General features: G+C 39.0%; 1 protein-coding gene and 3 long non-coding RNA genes across 8 annotated transcripts; 2 read left to right on the forward strand and 2 right to left on the reverse strand.

Moving 5' to 3' along the window:
* LOC136251448 (uncharacterized) lies at window positions 1-1,778 on the reverse strand. Of its 4 annotated transcripts, none has more exons than XR_010699092.1 (7): window positions 1,530-1,778; window positions 1,260-1,476; window positions 583-1,210; window positions 470-522; window positions 267-420; window positions 175-222; window positions 1-120 (listed from the first exon to the last, which is right to left on the reverse strand). It is a non-coding gene; the product is annotated as an uncharacterized lncRNA (long non-coding RNA). The 4 variants fall into 4 exon arrangements; XR_010699089.1 differs by having other exon boundaries at window positions 583-1,215; XR_010699091.1 differs by having other exon boundaries at window positions 583-665; window positions 718-1,476.
* Window positions 1,774-4,665, forward strand: LOC136251449 (uncharacterized). The gene is made up of 3 exons (XR_010699093.1): window positions 1,774-1,867; window positions 1,917-2,028; window positions 4,211-4,665. It is a non-coding gene; the product is annotated as an uncharacterized lncRNA (long non-coding RNA).
* Window positions 4,666-14,609: 9,944 nt separating this feature from the next.
* LOC136248582 (uncharacterized) lies at window positions 14,610-16,199 on the forward strand. The gene has a single exon (XM_066040350.1). It carries the CDS (start codon window positions 14,610-14,612, stop codon window positions 16,197-16,199), a length of 1,590 nt encoding a protein of 529 aa, XP_065896422.1.
* A 5,682-nt stretch (window positions 16,200-21,881) lies between these two features.
* Window positions 21,882-24,558, reverse strand: LOC136251442 (uncharacterized). 2 transcript variants are annotated; one of them, XR_010699087.1, is made up of 5 exons: window positions 24,059-24,558; window positions 23,904-23,991; window positions 23,023-23,635; window positions 21,982-22,976; window positions 21,882-21,925 (listed from the first exon to the last, which is right to left on the reverse strand). It is a non-coding gene; the product is annotated as an uncharacterized lncRNA (long non-coding RNA). The 2 variants fall into 2 exon arrangements; XR_010699086.1 differs by having other exon boundaries at window positions 21,887-22,976.

A 24,558-nucleotide genomic window follows, 5' to 3' on the forward strand; every position in this document is an offset into this window, starting at 1 on the left:
CCCAATTGTTATTTAGTATTTAAATAATTATTAATGTATTTCAATTACAGAAAATAAATGCTGTTCAAATAGTCAACTCCAACTTCTGAAGTGCTCGTGAGATGTTAGGACCAGCATGATCTGCAGCATTGACAAGCAATATAGTTACAGTTCTTATTCAAGCATACACCATACCTTAATATTGTAAACAGCTAACAACACTTCATATACAGTCCACAGAACCTGCCAAAACGTTATACATTGTTTCTGGTACACTCTATGCTTACAATTTGTCATCAATCTGCATTGCAGCAGGGAATTCCACCTAACAGTAGGGGCGCTAACAGCAAGACAGATGCTACTATAATTTTCAAGTAACAGGCGGGAATAGCTGTCGGGCAAACAATATCCATCACAGTGTGTTATCAAAAGGCAACACCACTAGAATGTCAAGTCGTATTATTAGTATCACAATTGCTGTAATACTTACATTTTGTATACAACATGATGGAGATGGAATATCAGGAGCATACACACTACAACCTGTAATAATAACATGTGAGATGACGGCAATTCTTATTCAACTATTTACCACATCCATACCTTGGCTAATTGTCAAGACTCAGTGCAGAAAGCATGTTGGTGTTGCAACAAGCCAGTCATTAATCAATTACCAGACACAATACCTGCATGGTGTACCTGCATGTATGTAACTGATGATAGGAATGTGTAACTAACCTGCCGGGCTGTCTCCTATAGTATGTTCGCGTTGAGCTGAATCCTCAAAAACATTTAATAACTCATGGATGTAATTACACATGATCTTGAAATTTGGCTCATTTGCAGTACTGCTTGATCCGCTAAAAATATTTCAAAATCTTGTTGTTCAAATGTTTGACATAATATTTACGGCCAATCAAAGTTTTTACAATACATTTCCTATGGAGAAGCCATATAAGCACAGTGTCCATTACAGCCCTTTCCCGAACTTGTAATGGAGCCAAACCATACGTGTCTGTTGTTGACACCTTTACTGTTACCAATAATCATCTGGTTGGCAGAAATGTTAACTCTGTTGAGAAAAAATCCACTTTTAATTTTTAGCTGTTTTTCAGGGTTCAGCTCAACGTGAACATACTATAGGTTACTTGGCTGCCACTGTGCACATAGCAGAACATAACCATATCAGCATGCACACTACACTCAGTGGGTAAGATTGGCATGATGTCAGCTGTTCTGTAAAGGGTACATAATGGCAGCTATCCACTGTAAACACTCACACTTTGCTGTAACAGCTGGCAAACTGAGGTTAGATACGTAGCTTCGTCACCTGGCTGAGTTATGCATTAAAGAGATCCAACTGTCTGAAATTTCACTATTCGATGTACCAGTCATTTTGAAGCAGCCATGAGACTGCAACTTTAGCACCGTCTTGCCAGTCCGTCAACCAGTGGTTCCACAGCACTGTAGATAAACTGTTTGCTGCACTTTCCATATCTAAATTACAAAGTACTGTACACCAAGCTGAATATTACTAGTAGAAACGTCACCTTCGTATTCTTCAGTAGGTCAGCTGTTTCAGTCAGTTGCGAACGGCCTTCCTGTTTAACGTATTGCAAAACCGACCCGCTTAGTCAAGCTGCCTGTTCTTGTAGACACAATAACTCACAAATTTTCAAGTATCTTCTTTGCCAAAACCAGTTTATTTTATGAACAAACTGAACGAACTTACAGAGGAATTTTCAGTAATATTCGTTACCACGGTAACTTTCGTCGTTAAGTAACGTACGTAAACGCTACGTCACGGGAGTGAGTATTAAATGGAAAAAATGAGATTATCTCGTTGCATCAGTGGTTGCATGCTGCCAGCGGGAGACTCTAAGCAAAAGTAAGGTTATAAATACTCTAGAGCATTATCTCATGCTGTACTTTTGTAGATCAGAATCATCGAAAATGTTCAGTTGAATATACGGGTAGTCAAGCTACCGTTCCTCAACTTCTTTTCCTACTCCATTAGTAATCTACTGTGACTAATGCAGTAAAACTAAAGTGAGACGTAAATACTATATTAGTGTTTTGTGATCATGTACAGTCGATTTCGGATTACTTTCTGCATGCAATTGAACAATTTACATTGTGATTGTTCAAACATATGAACTAATTGTTTGCAACCTAGCTCATTTACTTGTATAACTAAATACTAGTACTATAGTATGTTCACGTTGAGCTGAATCCTCAAAAACATTTAATAACTCATGGATGCAATTACACACAATCTTGAAATTTGGCTCATTTGTAGTACTGCTTGACCCACTAAAAACATTTCAAAATCTTGTTGTTCGAATGTTTGACATAATATTTACAAATTTTCACAATACATTTCCTATGGGGAAGCCATATAAGTACAGGATCCATTACAACCCTTTCCCGAACTTGTGATGGAGGCAAACTGTACGTGTCTGTTGTTGACACCTTTGCTGTTAATTACCAATAATCATCTGGTTGGCTGAAATGTTAACTCTGTTGAGAAAAAATCCACTTTTAATTTTTAGCTGTTTCAGGATTCAGCTCAACGTGAACATACTATAGCACAATAGATACTCACCCCACAATGCCAGGAGTGTACATGTAAATACGGCAAGTAGACATTCACATTATCACGTTTGCAAGTCGCGTGTGAATTGTTCAAAAGCAATCTGAAATCAACTGTGCTAGTACTACCTGAGTGTGTACTGGAGTCTGTTCTGACAGTGTTGTCACAGTGTTGCTGCAATTTGTAACCACAAACAAAGTAATTACAATAGTTGCTTATTTTAAGTTCATCAATTCCAGAAGCGTATCCAGGATATTTCCAAAGTGGCTTCCAGATTTAGCAGTGAGGTACAGAGGTCTGGGGCTGTGTTCCCAGCCACTGACAGATTTAGAAAATGCTTCAAATTTACTAGATTTTTGATTTCATGAATAGTAACTATTTCAATTTGTACTTGGTTCCTCATGATGATTTGTGGCTGGTCAGGTATATATTGTAGTGACCAAATACATTTCCAATTAAAATGATTTAGGTACTTTAAATTTCAACATTTTTAACACCCTTAAACTGTGTGCGTGCGTGCGTGCGTGCGTGCGTGCGTGCGTGCGTGCGTGCGTGTGTGGCTCACTACTGATAGGCTGAAGTGCTGCACCAGCATAATGCTAGTTATGAACACTACTTATACTCTCTAATAGAGCAGTCAGTGGAAACTGCAATTGAGCACTCCAATGCATTGTCCAAAGCTCCTTAAATTGATACTCTCTAATAGAACAGTCACTTTGTAGTCAATTACTCTAATTGAGCATTCACTGATTAAAACTTTCAAAGATAATTGTAAGAAATGTTTTTGAGCACATTGGGAACACTGAAGAGCATAACAGGTAAAAATTTCATGAAATTTTACCCAGCCCTCAATCCAGGTCAGTCCATAAAACGGGTCAGATCTGGATTACCTGCCCAGGTGACCCACTGAGTCCAGACAAAATGTGACGTAGATGACCTTGTTTCAACCATGTGTGTATGTGCTGTGCACGCGTGTGTGCATGTGTGTAGTATGTAGAACTGAGCCAATAATTTCCAAAACATTTGTTGATTATGTGTCATACACTGTTCCTAATCAGGGACGAAACTAGCACTTTAGTGATGCTAGTATACCCAAAGTGTCCTAATTTTAGAGGTCTAAACAACTACAAATGAAACCATTAATGGTGTCAAGGTACATTTCCTGATTTCAAGTACTGTATCGTCAATTATGGCCCGGACACTTATTATGTTCAGGCAAGTGTTTACCCTAGCCACAAGACTGGTGACTATAATTTACAAGACCAAAAATCATATTCCTTGGAATCAACTTGAGGTTTTCTCTTCTTGATATATTCCATAGATTTCAAGTTTAAAGGAATGCTGTAAAATGCTTTTGCTTCACTGTTTTGTACTAGGAGTTCCTGTGAAACCAGGCATTTATTTCTGTTGTACGACTCTATACCGTATCTAGCAACTACTGTGTGTATGATATAATTATATGGGACTGGCCGTAGTGCACCATTAGGAAAAATATGAGTATTATTTTATCATTAAATTTCATGATTTACTTGTTTGTTTAGCGTCAAATTATGTTCAGCCAATGTAATAGCACTGAGAGAGTTATGTGGACTATTTTGTATATTTCTTGAATTAAAATGTATATTTTCTTATTCACAGGCATTCTGAGAAACTGAAATCAAGATATTGGGCCAGGGGCTGAGGGGTGCATAAGAACTGTGAAGGAAGAGAACATTTAAGTAATATCTAACTGTCACTAGTAGTAATATCTAACTGTCACTAGATGATAACAATACTCCATAATGTGTCCGTGGTTGGACAAAAGTTGTGATAATGTATGTGCTTACTTGCAGATGGATGTGTAGACTATAACTGACCGAACATGCATGTTGTATTACAGTACATTGTCAAGCAGCATCATGATGAATTATTTACATACACAAAGTGTGGAACTCTCAAGTTGTTCGTATATAGATCACCACTAGTTCCCTTTAAGAATTGTATTTACGAAAGGTATTGCTAGTATACCAAATAGCCCTTGGTCGTTGAAATACAAACTCATCAAGTACAAGTAACACAAACACTAGTTATGCTATAACATTGTGATCACAAGTAATGTTGTTCATTGAATTATGCAATAATATTTCAGTTGAGTTCCTTGCTTGTGAATAGTTTTCACAACTGCTTGACACGTAGCTGATGAGTTACAAACTTTGATCAGACTCTAGAGTCAGGTATGTTCAATCCAGTTGGTACTAACAAGCTGCTCATTAGGATTCATGCCTCATTTACCCTGCAACAATTATAAACAGTTCACCCTGCAACACTACTAATAAGTACAAGTACACAAAAATTGGCTTTCGCAGATAGTGAGGAAGATAATATAACCTGATATGCATTTAGTAATGTTTGACATTGTTTGTATTTTGTACAAGCAATGCTTCCTTTTTATCATGTCACCTTGCAGGACGTACACAGTAATTTTGAAAAGAGTTTTCTCTACAGCTACGAGTATTATAATTACCTGACTGCTTTATTAGAGTATCTCACCAAATAATATTCTTCAGAACAAGCATTGCTATTACATGACAAACACTATTTACAAGGCGAAGGCTCCTGTTTCATGAAAGATCCCATGATTTCTGTATATCTGCAGTTTGAATTTATGTAAAGGGGTTTCCTGAAACTTGCCCCTGCCTTGGAAGTACAAAACTCATGTAACCTAGTAGATATTTTCTGTTGCATACAAGATTGTGTGTAAGAAATTAAAAGTATGCACTAGTCACTCTGAACTGCTTAGCTATATTTTACTTTAAACCGGCGATCATACATGTATATGCAAGGGAGTATCATGCTGGTCTGTGTTGCACACTACATTTGAACCCTTCATATGCCTTGAGATTTTGACTCATTGTTACTAGTAGCAATATTGTGTAGTCTCAAGTCTCGTCTTGATTGTATATTGACTTTGGTAGACTGTGCAGCAAGTTAGTCTCGTGCCATCCACCCCTTCACAAAAGTAAGGATCTGCAGCCGGTGAAATACAGATACTAAATAATCTCAAAAGGAATTCAATTAGACAGTGTATGTAATTGCTAGTTATGTCAGATGATTACCCTTCAAAAGCATTGTGTTGCCAAGGTGATTTGTGTGTGAATGTGATTGGCACACACTACCAAATCTGAGTGGTAGAATCATTTAGTATCTGTATTTCACTTTTTGCAAAGGAGCAGGCGGTGCCAGACTAGTCCCTGTGGCACCTCCTTATGCAATGTGTATGTACATGCATGCAAAGTTTTAATAGTTGTCCCACTCACTTTACATTAATCTAAATATTACTCCATTTTATAGCTGCCACAAAATTTCACAGATGCATATCGCCAGGAGTAATATAATGTACAATTGTAAAGGACCGGTTGTATCATATTTCTACCGCTCTGAATCCTCTTACATCTGTGCCCAGTGATCCGAGGCGATCCTGGGTACCCGAGCAACTGACAAACCACTTAGGTGTCCCGTATTTGCTGGTGTTCCACTCTCTGTACTTGAATCCATTCCAGATCATTAAGTAGATAAATCGTGACACTGCATGCACTGGTCCGCCAAAGCACCCATCCGGCAGCATAGTAACGAATCATATAATAAGCGCCGCATAAAGATGACGCGCTGCGCTTTAGATTGAAATACGTAGTAAATGCACGGAAGAAAACGGAATAAGGACATCGCGAAGGTATAAACGTTATACCTGTGAAGTTTTATACCAACTTGTAGGGATAACCTTCATCCCATATAGTATAACCTTCATACCAAGTCTTTTTTATACCAACTAGGTAGGGATAACCGTCATACTCCTTGGTATAACCTTCAAACTTCATTTTTAACAGTGTAGGCTCGGCCTAGATTCATAATTAGCCATTGTTCCAACTGTTTACAGTCGATTGCAGAATCCTTGAAAAAATATGCCGTACCGTGAGTGTTTCCGTAAGTCTCATTGTGGGCAGCGGCGGAGGAAGTAGTTGATATGAGGGGGGGCTCCGCTGGGCTGACCCAGACTTATTTCTATAGTTTGGTAAGGTGAGACCAAAAAAAAAAAAAAAAAAAAAAAAAGGTCACAACCAACTGACAAGAGTTTTCCACCTCACCAGCTACCATTTCTAGCTGATAAATTACATAAAAATCCTTACATAGCTCGCTACACACTGACTACTTTATTAGAGTGACTGCTCTATTAGAGTATCTCGATCTTTATCACGGTCTTCAAGAAAGATAATTTCGGTGTGATATCATTCTGAGGGGGGGGCTAAGCCCCCCCTCAGCAGACCGAAGGGGGGCTTTAGCCCCCTAGCCCCCCCCCTTTCCGCCGCCTATGATTGTGGGTAAATTTTTGTTGTCCTTGCCGCCACGGATTCAACAGCTTTTTCCTCAGTCCGGCGTCAAGAAAATCCATCCCTCCTGGAGGAGACTGAGTGTGGCCCCGACTAGACATTGGGTGACCTGCAGTTCGATTCCTGGGGTTGGAAGGATTTTTTTTTCTTACTTTGGCCCCTTTTCTGTTACACCTTTTCAGCTATAAGTCACTAAGTCTAAGTCCTTGAAATTAGGTTAGGTAATCCTAAGGCTGCAGCACATGTTGCTGCAGACCTTCAGTGCTGGTCACTGTAAAGCATTAATACAATACAATACAATACTACAAAGCCCACGGAACGTTTACGGCGGGAAGAGAAATTTCAACAATCTGCAATCGACTGTACTGACATGTATAAAATTCTGTCCCGTTCCGTAAAATCATAGGGTCAGGGGCGTATCTAGCCCAAACATGATGCCCGGGCAAGCCCATTTACCCTCGCATTTACCGGTACACCTAGTCTAGTGAACAATCTGTGTGGGTTCATACGTGCATTCATCAAATTGTTGTTTTCAAGTGCATGGCACGGCTAGCTACAGTTATTAACTCTTATCTGTATGCATATATAATAGCTCATCAGTCTGCAATCACTCCATACTAGTCTCTAGCTACGATGCATGTAATCGATTGTGGGACTGCAGCATCACGTGCCACACAAAAGGATACTTCCAACTCATACACAGCTTCTAATACAGACGATTGCGCGATCTTTGCAACAAAAACCGTCAAGCGAAAACCGAAAACGTGATCCATTTGCTTTGAAAAGGTGCCGAAATACGTAACAAGCTCACGTTTCCATTGACTTCCTGTGTTGCATAGATTCCGAAATCGTCTGTAGTTCTTGCGCGACAACAAAAACAAGCGAAATCACGTGCATAGGATTTCGACCAATCAAATCGATTTATTTTTGAACTTCAAACTATAAATACCACACGTGACATCCGCTTTAAATTTGTCGACGCGCAAGAACTATTATTATTGTTTACTGAGCAGTCAGCCCTGCTGGTGTGCTCAGGAACTACCGTATAGCGGGTTATTTTCGAAACAGAAATTTTCGTACAAAAAGCAAAATATGAATTTCGAAAGATTTTAATTTCGAAGAGTGCATATTTCGAAGTCCGGATGGATTTCAAATAAACGGAAAATCGTGTCATAAATTATGAAGATGCGTGAATGTTTGCCGAAAACTGACTTACTGATGGAATAATCCCCATTCCTGTGCACTGGAGAGAAGACTGAGGGAGTCTCGGGTGGAGTGAACTCACTGTCACGATCACGCTCGATCATAGCTAGCTCATAGTATCCTAATCACCATAGATTGTAGAGCAGACGGCATCAATTACCATTCTGGATCACCTGTTTTCTGGTTATTGGTACAGTAATGATACAGTTTACCCGTTATCATCAGCAATACTGAGCTAAAACTCGAGGAATACACGAACGAATCACCAAAAGTTAGACGGTTGCTTTCACTTGTGGGAATTTATTTTCGAAAAACAACCGGACGTGGGAATTTATTTTCGAAGAGAAGGGCCTCTTCGAAATATCCGAAAATAAAAACCTTTCGAAAATTACCAGCTATACGGTATTAGAACCTGTGTAAGAGTTCTCAATGGTGGTCGGAATTCCTCAATGGCGGTCGGAATTCTCAATGGCGGTTGACTGATTCCTTTTAGACAACGACTGAGTGTGCAAGCAGTGTACTGGAATTTTGAAAGTTCAATGGGAATCCAGGTGGGATATAAATTGTGAAGTTCAGTGATTGTTTATTTTTATTCCCGGGATTTTGAGATAGTTACAACCTGTATGGACATGATTAGAAGTTAGGTAGCTGTTGAGCTGGCAAGACATTTCATAGACACAAGATAATTACTAAAGCAGCGGATCACGTGGTTGTCATGGCAATCGTAATGTAATGTACAGTAGCTAGCACACACACCTTGCAGTTATTAATATTTTACACTAGAAGCTAGTAATACACAACTTCTCAATGGTGTAACTGTATGTGCAAACACTTTCAAATATAACTAGCACAAGGAGGCCATGCTATTATAATGTCATGACATCCTGAAGTGCTGCCGGGTTATAATATAACTTTGTTGAATTGCATGTGTGGCTGAAGGACTGCATCTCCATTGTTCACCTTTGTCAAAAGTCTCACTCCCAAGAGAGATCCAAGGTTGGAGCCTCTGGTATTGTAAGGGCGAGCTAGTATCTGGTATAAGGTATTCTATATCACCAGCGAAAAGAATTGTAACAGACAACTGTCTTGCAATTTACTCTACTAGCTGCTAAACAAAAAACCAGTGGCTATATCAGGCTGATAAAACATCACATGACAGTGGTTTTTCCCAGGTCCCCTAGCTATACGAGCAGCAGGATGGAGTAATGAATAATGATATTAATGCATTCCTACATCGTAATCTTTATCAATGCCCTCCCACAATCAAATGTAATATTTATAAAGCAATGGTTTGCCCTATTATGGAGTATGCTTCCTCAGTCTGGGACCCACACACATGTGTTAACATTAATCAATTAGAAGCTGTACAGAGATCTGCCGCAAGAATGTGCTATAAAGACTTTTCTAGATTCTCCAGTGTTTCCACAATGTTAACTGATCTTAATCTACCCACCCTGCAGAGCAGAAGGAAAAAATTAAAATTACAAATGCTGTATAAAATCATTCATTGTTTAGCTGATATTCCAGATGATTGTTTAACTCCCGTTCCCTCCTTTTTATGAAGTGGCTATTTTAATCAACTAAATACTAGAGTGGACAGTTTTAAATTTTCCTTCTTCCCTTCAGTGATTAAACTATGGAATAATCTACCCCAGAACATTGTTAACGCTCCCACATACACTGAGTTTTGTAATGATTTGGACACTTTTATAATTACACCTGTGCATTATAATCATACATGATTCCTGCACAGTACACAATATAATAATACTATTCAGCAGCAGTTTGATCGTAAGAGTCAGTGACACATCTGGCTTTCCATTCTGTCGCTGAGCTTGGCTCAGTAGTGTCATAGATTATATATTCCCTACATAATCTATGGTAGTGTTTTGATCTCGGTTTTGTAGTCTGGACTGAAACGTTCAAAGTGAAAGCTTAATAGCTGCTAACATGAAGCAATTTACGATTGTATTGTTCAGTTGGTTAATGTTTGAAGAAGAAAAGATGAAGTAGATGTACTTTAAATATTTTATCAGTAAATGTACAAATTATATATATAATACATATATTGATTACAGAAATCTCCATGGTGGTTTCTTTGTAACTGAACTTTCTACAAGGTGACTTCTTCTAGATGCTCTCTCTACAGGGTGAATTGTTTGTAGCTGAACGATCTACAAGGTAACTTCTTCTAGCTGATTTCTCTACAGGGTGATTTGTTTGTAGCTGAATTCTGTACAGGCGATTTGTTTGCAGCTGAGCTCTTTACAGAATGGTTTCTTTGTAGCTGAACTCTCTACAAGGTAACTTCTTCTAACTGATCTTTCTACAGGACAATTTGTTTGTGGCAGAATTTTCTACAGGGTGATTTCTTTGCAACTGAACTCTCTACATGGTGGTTTCTTTGTAGCTGAACTCTCTACAAGGTAACTTCTTCTAGCTGATCTCTCTACAGGGTGATTTGTTTGTAGCTGAACGATCTACAAGGTAACTTCTTATAGCTGATCACTCTACAGGGTGATTTGTTTGTAGCTGAATTCTGTACAGGTGATTTGTTTGCAGCTGGCTCTTTACAGAATGGTTTCTTTGTAGCTGAACTCTCTAAAAGGTAACTTCTTCTCACTGATCTTTCTACAGGGCAATTTGTTTGTGGCTGAATTTTCTACAGGGTGATTTTTTTGCAGCTGAACTCTCTACATGGTGGTTTCTTTGTAGCTGAACTCTCTACAAGGTAATTTCTTCTAGCTGATCTCTCTACAGGGAGATCTGTTTGTAGCTGAACTATCTACAAGGTAACTTCTTCTAGCTGATCTCTCTACAGGGTGATTTGTTCGTAGCTGACTTCTGTACAGGTGATTTGTTTGCAGCTGAGCTCTTTACAGAATGGTTTCTTTGTAGCTGAACTCTCTACAAGGTAACTTCTTCTAACTGATCTTTCTACAGGGTGATTTGTTTGTAGCTGAACTATCTACAAGGTAATTTCTTCTAGCTGATCTCTCTACAGGTGATTTGTTTGTAGCTGAATTCTGTACAGATGATTTGTTTGCAGCTGAGCTCTTTACAGAATGGTTTCTTTGTAGCTGAACTCTCTACAAGGTAATTTCTTCTAGCTGATCTCTCTACAGGGAGATCTGTTTGTAGCTGAACTATCTACAAGGTAATTTCTTCTAGCTGATCTCTCTACAGGGAGATCTGTTTGTAGCTGAACTATCTACAAGGTAACTTCTTCCAGCTGACCTCTCTACAGGGTGATTTGTTTGTAGCTGAATTCTGTACAAGTGATTTGTTTGCAGCTGAGCTCTTTACAGAATGGTTTCTTTGTAGCTGAACTCTCTACAAGGTAACTTTTTTAGCTGATGTCTCTACAAGGTCACTAGTTTGTAGCTGAATTCTCTACATGGTGGTTTCTTTGTAACTGAACTTTCTACAAGGTGACTTCTTCTAGCTGATCTTTCTACAGGGTGATTTGTTTGTAGCTGAACTCTCTACAAGGTAACTGCTTCTAGCTGATCTCTCTACAGGGAGATTTGTTTGTAGCTGAACTCTCTAAATGATGGTTTCTTTGTAGCTGAACTCTCTACAAGTTAACTTCTTCTAGCTGATCTCTCTACAGGGTGATTTATTTGTAGCTGAACTATCTACAAGATAACTTCTTCTAGCTGATCTCTCTACATGGTGATTTGTTTGTAGCTGAATTCTGTATAGGTGATTTGTTTGCAGCTGAGCTCTTTAAATAATGGTTTCTTTGTAGCTGAACTCTCTACAGGGTAACTTCTTCTAGCTGATGTCTTTACAGGGTCACTAGTTTGTAGCTGAATTCTCTACATGATGGTTTCTTTGTAACTGAACTCTCTACAAGGTAACTTTTTCTAGCTGATCTTTCTACAGGGTGATTTGTTTGTAGCTGAATTCTGTACAGGTGATTTGTTTGCAGCTGAGCTCTTTAAAGAATGGTTTCTTTGTAGCTGAACTCTCTACAAGGTAACTTCTTCTAGCTGATGTCTCTGCAAGGTCACTAGTTTGTAGCTGAGCTCTCTACATGGTGGTTTCTTTGTAACTAAACTCTCTACAAGGTGACTTCTTCTAGCTGATCTTTCTACAGGGAGATTTGTTTGAAGCTGTCAAGCTGAACTCTCTTCAAGGTAACTTCTTCTAGCTCATCTCTCTACAGGAAGATTTGTTTGAAGCTGAACTCTCTACTAGGTAACTTCTTCTAGCTGATCTCTCTACAGGGAGATTTGTTTGAAGCTGAACTCTCTACAAGGTAACTTCTTCTAGCTAATCTCTCTACAAGGAGATTTGTTTGTAGCTGAACTCTCTACATGATGGTTTCTTTGTAGCTGAACTCTCTGCAAGGTAACTTCTTCTATTGATCTCTCTACAGGGCGATTTGTTTGTAGCTGAACTCTCTACATGGTGGTTTCTTTGTAGCTGAACTCTACAAGGTGATTTCTTCTAGCTGAACTATCTCTTTCCATAGTTGCGTGAACTCCCTACAAGGTAGCTTCTTCTAGCTGATCTCTCTACAGGGTGACTTGTGTGTAGCTGATCTCTATACAGGTTTCTTGTTTCTTGCTGATCTCTTGAATTTTCTTCAGGGTGACTGCTCTATTAGGATGACTGCTCTATTAGAGTATCTCGATCTGGCACTTGCTGCACCAAGTTGGATTTCGTGTTATAACTCCGTGGCTTTAAGTCTGATTCTTCTACACCATTGATGAGCCTTTCTAAGATGATTACTCCATCTGTACAACGATTTTCAAAACATTACCCCAAGCGGTTTATCTGGTAGGCGTGGCAAGCAGTCGTTTTTTTATTAGCTAATCTCGATTGCATAATTGTTACACACTGTTGGTTTTTTCGCTGTATCTTCCTGTTTTTTTAGCTCGATTTCTTTCAAACCACAAAAGGTTTGAGGTTCAATAGTTAACCTATTCACCCATCGATTTTCAGCTTCTTCCCATACGCGGTTTACCCTGTAGACGTGACAACATATTGGTGTTATTTTTCGTGAATAATCGCTCATAACTCTTTGCCTGTTTATCGTATTCCAGCCAAAGTTGGTAACGAGATGCGCCTTTATACCCCCCTTCTGTGTGCCGAATTTCAAGGCAATTGGATGTGGCGTTCGCGTTTTATAGCAGTTTTTGTAAGTGTGCGACAAGAGGAAGAAAAATAAGAAAAAAAACGAAGAAACTGAGCCAATTTTTGAAATCGCATATCTCGGGAACGCTTTAAGCGATTTCGCTCAAATTTGGAATGTGGAGTGCTGAAGTTGGAGGGCATGTCCACAGCAAAAATCGTCTTGTTTCATCAAGGAAGCACAGAGCTACGGAGGTGCGAAAATTGCATTTTCTTTCTTCCTGTTAATGTACTCACGGGTGTTACGCGCCGGCTTCTTGGGCCGCACGACACACTACCGTGTGTCTTGATATATATATACGATATGTTAATTGTTTAGCCTCTACCCTTGACTGGATTTAGCTATAGTGTTTGATACGTTAGCACAAGGAATGGTAGTATCTTCAATTCAACGTAGTGGCTATTCGTCCGGTTCCGGACGCTGATTTCACCAGGCTATTCGTCCGGTTCGGATCGCGTGGTCCTGTTCGTCCAGTTTATGATTATATAGCTACTGGGTCGAGACAGCACAGCTGATAATTGACCCAGGTAATTACAAACAAAAAAAAAAACAACATTTAACATATACATGCATACATAAAATTATTTATTGTGTGATGACAAGGTGGTTGGTAAAAATTTCTGTGGATTGCTCTTCAATAAAATTGTTAGGTAAAGTGTTCCATTCTCTTAAAGTATTCGGAAAGAAACTTCTCTGATACGATACAGTGGAACTGACTGGGATAATAAATCCAACCAGTACTACAGTGTCACCCATAACTCGAGTATCAAAACACACTAGTTGTATGAAAGTAAGTTTTTGGGTGAGTTAGAGGCGAGCTAGGGTTGGAGCGAGCGAACCGAGCGTCCCGGCGAAGCCGGGCCAACCCTAGCTCGCCTCCAACTCACCCAAAAACTTATCTTCATACAGACAGTGAAATTCATCATTGTGCTTAACAGGCAAACGTCATGTTAGGGTTAGGGTCGGGTTCAGCTTTGGTTTCTTCTTCACTGGGTATTTCTTCTTGTATAGGTTTCTTCTTCACTGGGTATTTCTTCTTGTATAGGTTTCTTCTTCACTGGGTATTTCTTCTTGTATAGGTTTCTTCTTCACTGGGTATTTCTTCTAATCTTGTATAGGTTTCTTCTTGAATGACGTATATAAGGTAGAAACTAAGAGAGGTCAGTAGCTGGGAGCCAAGTAGGTACAAGTTGTTTCTGAAGTTGTTGCTTTACATACAATAGAGTGGAAACCATGTGCTAAAAGAGCAAGGAACTTTGTCTCCCTTGATGGGAAACCTGCTTTTACCAAAGCCAACGGGAAACCATCAGTTAAATTTGCTGACTCAATGGAACACTCACTCAAAGGATATGCTGACGATGTCACTTTGATCTCCTGTGATATCGATGTTCATAAATCAGTTTTACAAACAATTGACCTGAAGGCAGCAGATTTGGACTTGACTTTTAAACTATCTAAATGTATTTCCTTTCTATTTGATGGCTCCAAAGTTGCGCCAATGGGCTTGCCATTATCCAAATGTACAACTAGACCCATCACAGAAGGCCAAACCAAATTTTTAGGAAAGTTAATTGATGTCTCTTTGAGTGCTACCAAGAAAGCTGCAGGCAAGCGTATGATAAGCCATCTTACTGACCTACTTTCTGCATCTGACTCACTCCCCATCCGTGGTGAGTACAAACTGTGGATTTACCGGAACTATATTCTCTCACTGACACGGTTTCATTTGTGTGTTGATGCTGTCTCCAGGGGGACCATCTCCAAGTTAGAATCTATTGCCACACGGTTTCTGAAGAAATGGCTGAATTTGCCCCGGAGTGCTACACGAGTTATTCTGTACTACCCAGGTGTTTGTTGTCCTAGTATTTCTCATGTCTCCAGGGAGGCAAAACTAAGTTTGCTAACCTGTGTCAGTGCCTCCTCTGACTTGCGGCTCCAGGAACTTAACCTCCATTTGCGTCTTGGGAATGTTGCTCTACAAATCCAAGACAATGACTATTCCATCCTGTCGATTGCTCAAAAACAATTATCTGCCTTCCCATCAGCTCGGTCGTTATATATTAAGGCTAAGCACCAGTTGTCAGATTCCATCAAAGCTCAATGCAAAGACCATTTACAGTCACTAACTGTTCAGTCAAAGTTTGAGAGTTCCGCTGAACTAGAGAGCTCCTGTAAAACTTGGAACAGGCTACTGAAGGGATTCCACCCCGGTCAATTGTCATTCCTCCTTCGTGCAGCATCTGACACTCTACCCACCGCTGTGAATTTACAGAGATGGTCCATCCTATGTGAAGCGAAGTGTTTGCTTTGCGATTCACGGCGCCCAACAACTGCTCATGTTTTAAGTAGCTGCCCTGCAGAATTAAATCAACAGCGGTATACCTACCGTCATGATCAGGTTCTTCGTGTTTTGGCCACTAAACTTTCTGAAGCATTTGCTGACATCCCATTTGTTAAAGTGTTTGCTGATATACCTAATTTCCATGCTGATAATTCTCCACAGTCTACAATTCCGATGAGTCTCCTTATTACATCCTACCGTCCAGACATTGTAATATATAATTCCCAGAGTTCTTCCATCACTCTGTTGGAACTAACATGCCCTCTGGACTCCATCCATCACATCCAGTCTGCTCGCAATAGGAAGCAGAGCAAAACTGAGTATCTGCAGCTGTTGGCTGAATTTGATCGCCTAAATATTGCTAACTATTATGACACCATTGAAATCACGGTACTTGGTCATTTTCAAGTGTCTTCCATCAAGAATTTATCTAGTTTGTTAAACTTTGTTCAAGCTGATATAAGGATTTCGAAGCACATTATTAAGGAATGGTTAGATGCTGCTGCCTCTGCCAGTATCTCTGCCTCTCAGAGAATTTTTCTAGCACGAAACTGTACAGAGTGGTGCACAAATTAGACAGTTTTATTTTTGTAATTACAGTAATTAGTCTTTTTTGTTGTTGTTGTTTTTGCCTTGCCATGCCCACAGTGTAGTCCTCTACTTTTTGTGTTCGCATGCTGTCCGAGGTTTCACATGCCTATTTGTTTTGTTGTACATCTTTTCATCACAATTGTTAATGATGGTTATCTTTCAGTGGTTACGATCCTTGCCTCACACATTGGAGGTCCCGGGTTCGATTCCAGGATAAGTCAAGATTTTTGTTTCGTTTGAGGACCCTTTTTTGTCTAAGTTTTTATTCACGTGAACCGAGCCGGACGAATAGCTTGGTAAAATTGGCGTCCGGAACCGGATGAATAGCCTCTACCTATTTTCAAGGACGTCATTTTGTTGTAGTAATCTTTACCAGGGCCGCCCAGAGAAATTAAGGGGCCCAGGGCAAAGAGTTAAAGTGGGGCCCCAGAGGCAAGGAGGTTTCCATTCTGAATCACAACTTCACCCAAGCTGTAAGTTGAAGACCAAAAAAAAAAAAAAAGGTCATAACCTGCTAACAATGACAATAACTACCCCTCACCAACCATATCTCTTTATCTATAAGCTTGCTACATTGCTCCTCTGAAGAATACTGTGACTGCTCTATTAGAATATTTAGATCTGACTGCTCTATTAGAGTATATCGATCTTTTAAACAGGTATTCAAGGGGCCCTTCATGAGGCCTCCTGGGGCCCCTTTCAGGCTGGGGCCCAGGGCAAAATGCCCCAGTTTCTCCCCCCTGTGGGCGGCCCTGATCTTTACCGCATACTTAATGAAAAAGAAAGAAACACGATGTGTGCATGCACACTGTACAAATTTGTGAGACTGCATGATTTCTGAGAAAGCATGTGGTGTATCTCAATATGGCAGTGTTCCACACTGGTTTGATGATAGGTCTGCGCCTATTATGCCGGCATAATCATAGGTCACCAATTTAGTGAGAATAATCCAGGAATTATAGGATGGTTACAGGCATAATTTTAGAATAATCGGACGACCATGGGAATAGTCGGTGGAATTAGGGGGCGTGTCTCTTCTTGATTAGTTAGTAGAAGAAAGAGTTAAACTACTACAAATGATATAAAGCTGACAGGAGTGCTGGCTGAAAGTAGATGAAAGCCTCTAAAAGATCGATATACTCTAATAGAACGCTCAGATACTCTAATAGAGCAGTCAGATCGTTTCATGTTACCAATTAGTCTGGCGCCGCCCGCCCCTTCGCAAAAAGTAAGGGTCTGGTGAAATACAAATACCTAATCATTTCAAAAGGAATTCAATTAGACAGTGCACGTAATGCTTGTTACGTCAGATGATTGCACTTCAATTCGAACAAAAGCATTGTGTTGCCAAGGCGATTTCTGTGTGAACGTCATTGGCATGCACTAATTGGCTAGCGCCGAATCTGGGCGCTAGAAATGATTTAGTATCTATATTTCACCAGACCCTTGCTTTATGCGAAGGGGCGGGCGGCGCCAGACTAGTTACCAATCTGCAGCCAGCATCAGGGATTTAACTGCACGATTATCTGCAATTCTGAAACTTGTACATCTTATACCAGTGTATCTTCTTCAAGTCTTTGAGCATTAGTATCTACCTAACTTAGTACAGTAGATACAACATATTATTATAATACACTAATAGTTAAATACACTTGAATTATTGCTGTAGATAGTTATTCTAAGTCTGCTGTAACTATTATGGATAGAAAAATGATGTGTAAGGTGGAATGCTTCATATATGGCTATTAATAATTCGGACAAAACTACTTATAGCAGCATCTTGAAAACTAAGCGACTAGCCACAGATATATACTGAATGAGAATAATTATGGAATAATAGGCTGGATACAAGAATAACAAAAAGAATAATAGGAGGGAAATTCTGGAAAGAATAATAGGTAAAATTTTGAGCATAATAGGCTCAGGCCTATTTGATGACGTATAATAAAACCCCAGAGTTGCCCTCCACCATTGGTAGTCCACATATTGGTAATTCTTAAAGCAATGTCACCCCAGGGAATTCCTGAGATACAAGCCCTCAAAATTTGTTTTTTTCTTATTGCTTAATTGCACAAAATCATAATGACATACAATTCAGTTGTCATATAATTTGACACAGTCCAACGGTAAATTTCAGTGCAAAACATTTGGTTAAATTTTTGCAGAGTTATGGAATTAACAATGTCATGCCTACAGCAACTATTTTAGTCTATAGATAGATTAGTAGTGGCACTTGGCATATAACCACATGTACATGTGTACCTAGCTATGCAATGTGTATTCTTACATGTGGACAGCTGTGTGCTATGCTGATGATGGTAGGTGTCCTACTGGAATTACCACTAAGCTATCAAGTGCTAATATTAGTGAATGTTGTGGGAATACCCTCAGTGGAATATTCTATTTGTCACCAGATGGTGTTTGTATGTCATGTCCAGGTGAGTTCATAACTGAATGTATATCATGTCATCTATGTACAAAGCACTCTGACCCTGTTCCATGGTGTGTAAGTATGATCTAAATCTTATTAGCATTTAATTAGTTGATTTGTTCATTTTCAGTTACACATTTTCTTGTCCTTTTATATAGTCCTGCAAAGTGGGTAGAACATTTTTCCTTTTCATGTGGATCAGTTATATAGCTGAAAATCTGCATGATCTTAATATTAACAAGTACACAAAAAATTTTGGAATTTTGAGCTAGAGTAGGACCATAGCATATTGATAAAAAAGTACAGAAACAAGCTAGCCAGGAGTAGTGCACGATATTAAATCACAGTAAATCAATAAGAAGTGTTATAAACCTACTGTGCTTAAGATACCATAACGGAAATGCACAGTAGGGATACAACACTTCTTATTGTAACATACATAAAACTCCTTCTTTTTGACAATGTGCTGTGGTCCCTACTCTAGTTGAAGATTCCAGAATTTTTTGTGTATTTGTTTGTTAACTGTTTTTGTAAAATAAAATTATTATGGCCAGTGAACCCACGCATACCACATTAAAATAAAGAAATGGCACTGCATGCCCCAGCTATTCATTATCATCTGAAAAGTGAAGTACCCATTATGCTTCATTGTCAGCTATGTTCAACCAGTTACACAGCATAATGAATCAAGAACTGTTTGAAAAACACCTCTGCAATCAAAGTAGCCACGGCACTATGAAAAATACGGACGATTTCCATTACGAAGGGAAGCCATCATGTGCTACCACCAAATTGACTGTCAGCAAAGATGAATGGGACACAAAGGGGACACTGGTAAATTCAGGAAAATACATTGTACGTACTGCGGTATGCCAAAAGGCACGTGTCCAGCTGAAGCGACGTTGACAGTGAAAAAGTCAAGCCCGTAGCCTTAGCCGTTATCAAGTTACGCTTGTCTGAAGGCATCAGTCAGTCAGTCAGTCAGTCAGTCAGTCAGTCAGTCAGTCACTAGAAAATTTTGTTTAAAAAATATTCATAGTAACTTGCTGAAAGCATTTTGGGTCAATCTGAAGGCTTGTTTGGGCTTAGTTTTACCTAACCACAGGGGCGGATCCAGACTTATGGAAAGGGGGGGTCAAAATTAACTCTAAGACACTACATTGTCTGGTTTGGTAAGATGAGACCCAAAAAAAAAAAGGTCACAGCCAGCTGAAAAAAGCTGTCCACCTCATCAACTAGGCATTTATCACTGATAAAGTGCATAAAAATCCTTACATAGCTTAATTGCTACACACTGCTCTAATACTGTGACTGCTTTATTAGAATATCTCGCTCTTGGTATACTAAAAATTTTTGGAGGGTCAAGAGCCCCCTTTGACCCCCTGTATCCGCCCCTGCCTAACCAATACTTGCTTCAGGGAAAAGTAAGTCTGGTTTTTGGGTGATATTTTTTCATGGGCCACACCCACACCTTTGTGGTCCGTACTGTATGATAGTCAATGGATATGCTAAGCATATAAGGCTTTGTACAGTATATAGCTGAGGTAGTTATTTCATTGATAGCAAGATATCAACACATTTTTGTGTTATGGAAATTAACACTGTGAAAACTTGTATTGTTTTGTTGCACAACGATTCTATGGATGGTTACAAAAAGATTAGGCCACATAATAAATATTGTTCAATATATCAATTGCATTAATTTACATGGTAAACTTATCCTCCACACTGCATGACAAAAAGTCACGACGTATAATAATTTATATTTCTTCATATTGAATAGAACAGTACTGTATATATCAGAAGCTGACCCACTGGAATCAAATTGCAGAGATGTAGTTGTGTTGTGATGAGGATTACTATTAGATGCAAATACCTTCGATTGTGGTATGCAGCTACTTTTGTCGTCTCCTTGAAAGTAAGCTGCCAAGAAGATATTCCTGAAGAAAAGTTGTGCTTTCCTTCCCTTTCGTGAACAGAAATGTCGTTGAACGCAATTTCAACTCCCAGTCCAGGTTTACTGCCATTGAAACGACCGAGATCTAAAGACAGCTCAAACCAGCGCGAGAAGAAATCCAAAAGAAACAGTACTTGCCCAATATGCGATGAAGTAATTAAAGAAGCTACAAAGCACAGGAAAGGTGATGATGCAATCTATTGTGAAGGCTACTGTGACGCGTGGGTACATCGTAGATGCACTGGGTTATCAGCAACGAACTTCGCGACATTAAGAGATGCTGGCGAAGAACACACGTTCTTTTGTCTATACTGTGAGATCCAAGCGCAGAAGGCAGAAATAGACAGCTTAATGTCGACCATTACTACACTTCAAACTTCTCTAAATGATCTTAAACGCAAACTAGACCTTGTTAATCAACCACAGCAGGCTTCTACTCAAACTGTTCGTGCTCCAGTTGTTGACAAAGTTTCAAACACTGTCTATCAAAATGCCACCAACATTGATAGGAAATTCAACATCGTTGTGTATGGTGTAGCAGAAAATCTCCAAAATACCAACAGACAACTCCGAATGAAAAAGGACATGGAAAACGTGATGGAGGCTCTGTCTGCAACTGATATTGACATTGAACCTAGTGATATAAAAGATTTGTATCGTCTCGGCAAGTATGACCAAAAGAGTGAGCGTCCCAGACCCCTTCTGGTGAAGTTCCTTCGTTCAAACACAGCAATTGACATCCTAAGTTCTAAGTCTAAGCTTGAAGCTCCAATCTACATAAAACCTGATCTAACTCCCCAGGAGCGTCAAAAGGAACGCTTATTATTGAAGGAAAGGGGATCCCTAATTGACAATGGTACCGAACGGAGATACATCAAAATAAGAAATGATTCCTTATACCTCAACAAGCTTCACTGCAAAGTGAGTACAGATGGTAACAAATTAGAGTATGTAACTGTATCAGCACAGCCACTTAATAATACCTCTGCCACAAGCATGGAGTCATCCTGACTCCCTGTTTCCACTATAACTAACTCAAATCCTGACTCAAATTCACAGGTATTTACTAACTCTACTAATAACCCAAACTCAAATAATGTATTAAGTGATTTGAAACTGTCTATTGTAAATTTCTGTAGTGTTACTAACAAACGAACCCAACTTGAAGTTTTTCTGGTTACCTATGCAATTGACATCATTATAGAGACAGAATCACATTTGAATGAATCTATTCTAAACTCTGAGGTTTTCCCAAATAATTATCAAACATACAGAAAGACAGAAACACTTCTGGTGGTGGTGTGTTTATTTCCATAAAGAGCTCTATACCATGTACACAAATTAATGACAATTCAACTATTGAAATAGTGTGGGCTCACGTTCATCTTGACAAGAACAATGACTTTATCGTTGGCTCCTTTTACTGTCCTCCTCACTCAAGTGATACAATACTTGACAACTTGCAGTCTTCCATAGACACGATTAAGCAAAAGTATCCCCACACTCAAATCATTCTTGGAGGTGACTTTAATTGTCCAGGTATTGACTGGGAAAACAGTACACTAATAAATTCCTATGTATCATGTCACTTTCGTGAAAAACTTATTGACTTATCACACAACTACCAACTGTCTCAGTTAGTCACCTTCCCTATAAGAGCTCAAAATGTTTTAGACTTATGCTTTACTACTAATCCTAATTCTGTGATATCATGTGAACCACTTCCAGGCTTGAGTGACCACGACGCTGTTTTAGTATCCATCAAGATTCCTAAACGTGTAATCAAACAACATCCCAGAACTGTTTACCTTTACAAGCTAGCTGACTGGGAAAAAATAAGAGAGGAATTATCAGACTTGTCACATGATTACTTTGAAATAAATCAAGCATCACCCCAAAGCTTAGATGAAAATTAGTCCTTCTTCTTACAAAATTTACAAGAAATAATAAACACTCATACTCCTACCAAGAAATTAAGTACAAGAATTCACCTTCCCTGGCTGTCTTCTGCTTTAATACGACTCATACGTAAAAAGCAAAGAGTTTATAGAAGAGCAAAGCGTTATTGTCGAGATAGTGACTGGAATGAATATAAATCATTACAAAAAGAGATAGATCATAAACTAAAGTACCAACACAAATCCTACCTGACAAACCTAACTTCATCACCAGACAGTAACAAAAAGTCTTTATGGCACTACATCAAGTCACGAAAACAAGAAAACAATGGTATTAGTACATTAATAAATCCTATAAATGGTCATATCATAACCAATCCTGTGGAAAAAGCAGACACCCTCAATCAACACTTTCAGTCTGTCTTTACATCCGAAGATAATAGTAACATTCCTGACAAAGGTCCATCCATCTTTACCTACATTTGAGATTACCGAACAAGGAGTCTACAACTTGTTAAGTACCTGTGACACATCCAAATTCCCAGGACCTGACTCCTTGCATCCGTATGTACTGAAGGCCACAGCTGCCGAATTATCTCCCATTCTAACTCATATTTTCAAACAATCACTAGAATCTGGTGAAGTCCCATTACAATGGAAGCATGCCTATGTCACCCCAATATTTAAAAAAGGTTCCAAAGCTCACCCAGGCAACTACCGTCCTATCTCACTCACCTCAGTAGTTTGTAAAACAATGGAGAATATCATCGTGAGTCAAATTATGAAGCATTTGGAGGACCACAATATTCTTTCAGACAACCAGTTTGGATTTAGATCAAAACATTCCTGTGAGACTCAACTACTCATTACTGTTAATGACATTGCAAAAGATATTGACAGGAACCTGCAAGTTGATGCTGCTATATTAGACTTTTCTAAAGCGTTCGACAGAGTAGCTCATTCTAGACTTCTCTACAAATTAAATTACTATGGTATAAGAGGAACTGTCTTACAGTGGCTAGAGTCCTTCCTTCATGGTCGTACCCAACAGGTTGTAGTAGAAGGCTCTAGATCTTCTACATGTCAAGTTACATCTGGTGTTCCACAAGGTTCCGTACTTGGTCCTGTGTTGTTCCTAATTTACATTAACGATATTGTAACAAACATCAAGAGTGAAATTAGATTATTTGCTGACGACATTCTACTCTTTAAAACTATAGCTACGCCCAACGATCACAGAATACTGCAAATGACTTAGATTCCTTAACACAATGGGGTAGCAACTGGCTGATGGAATTTAACATTCCCAAATGCAATATTTTACAATTTACAACCCACCACAGCAAAAGCACTTTTACATATAAAATGTCTAATATTCCATTGAATATTGTATCAGAGCACACCTATCTTGGTATCCGCCTCCATCATACACTATCATGGGAACCTCATGTTAACTATATTTGTGGAAAGGCAAACCGTCTTCTTGGATTTCTGAAAAGGAATTTATATAATGCCCCAATACAAATCAAAGAACACTTATACAAACAATTATTGTTACCTTCTATTGAATACTGCTCAGCCATCTGGGATCCTTATCACCAAACAACAGTTAGCAAATTAGAAATGATCCAACACCGAGCTGCAAGATTTGTTCTTAATAAACCATGGCACAGATCCAGTCAACAACACAGTATTACAGATATGCTTAATTACCTTCAATGGCCAAGTTTAAAAAGTAGGAGAAGGAATGCTAGACTTATATTATTATTCAAGATTGTAAGAAACTTACTGGTGCTACCAAACCATTGTTTACCCCAGCCAACCCCTGTATCATATACTCGTGCCAATAATCCCCTCAAATTTGCACAGCTGCAATCCAGAATTGATTTATATAAGTATTCTTTTTTGCCAAGAACAATTATTGATTGGAATAACTTGAAAATTGACAACATTGACACAATTAACCTTGACACTTTTAAGAACATTATAGATAAGCTAAACAATTTGTGATTTGTAATGCACATTAGCGTGTTGCCCCTGGTGGGCTTTGCTAATTAA

The sequence above is a fragment of the Dysidea avara genome, chromosome 3, assembly GCF_963678975.1.
Source record: "Dysidea avara chromosome 3, odDysAvar1.4, whole genome shotgun sequence".
Taxonomy (NCBI): domain Eukaryota; kingdom Metazoa; phylum Porifera; class Demospongiae; order Dictyoceratida; family Dysideidae; genus Dysidea; species Dysidea avara.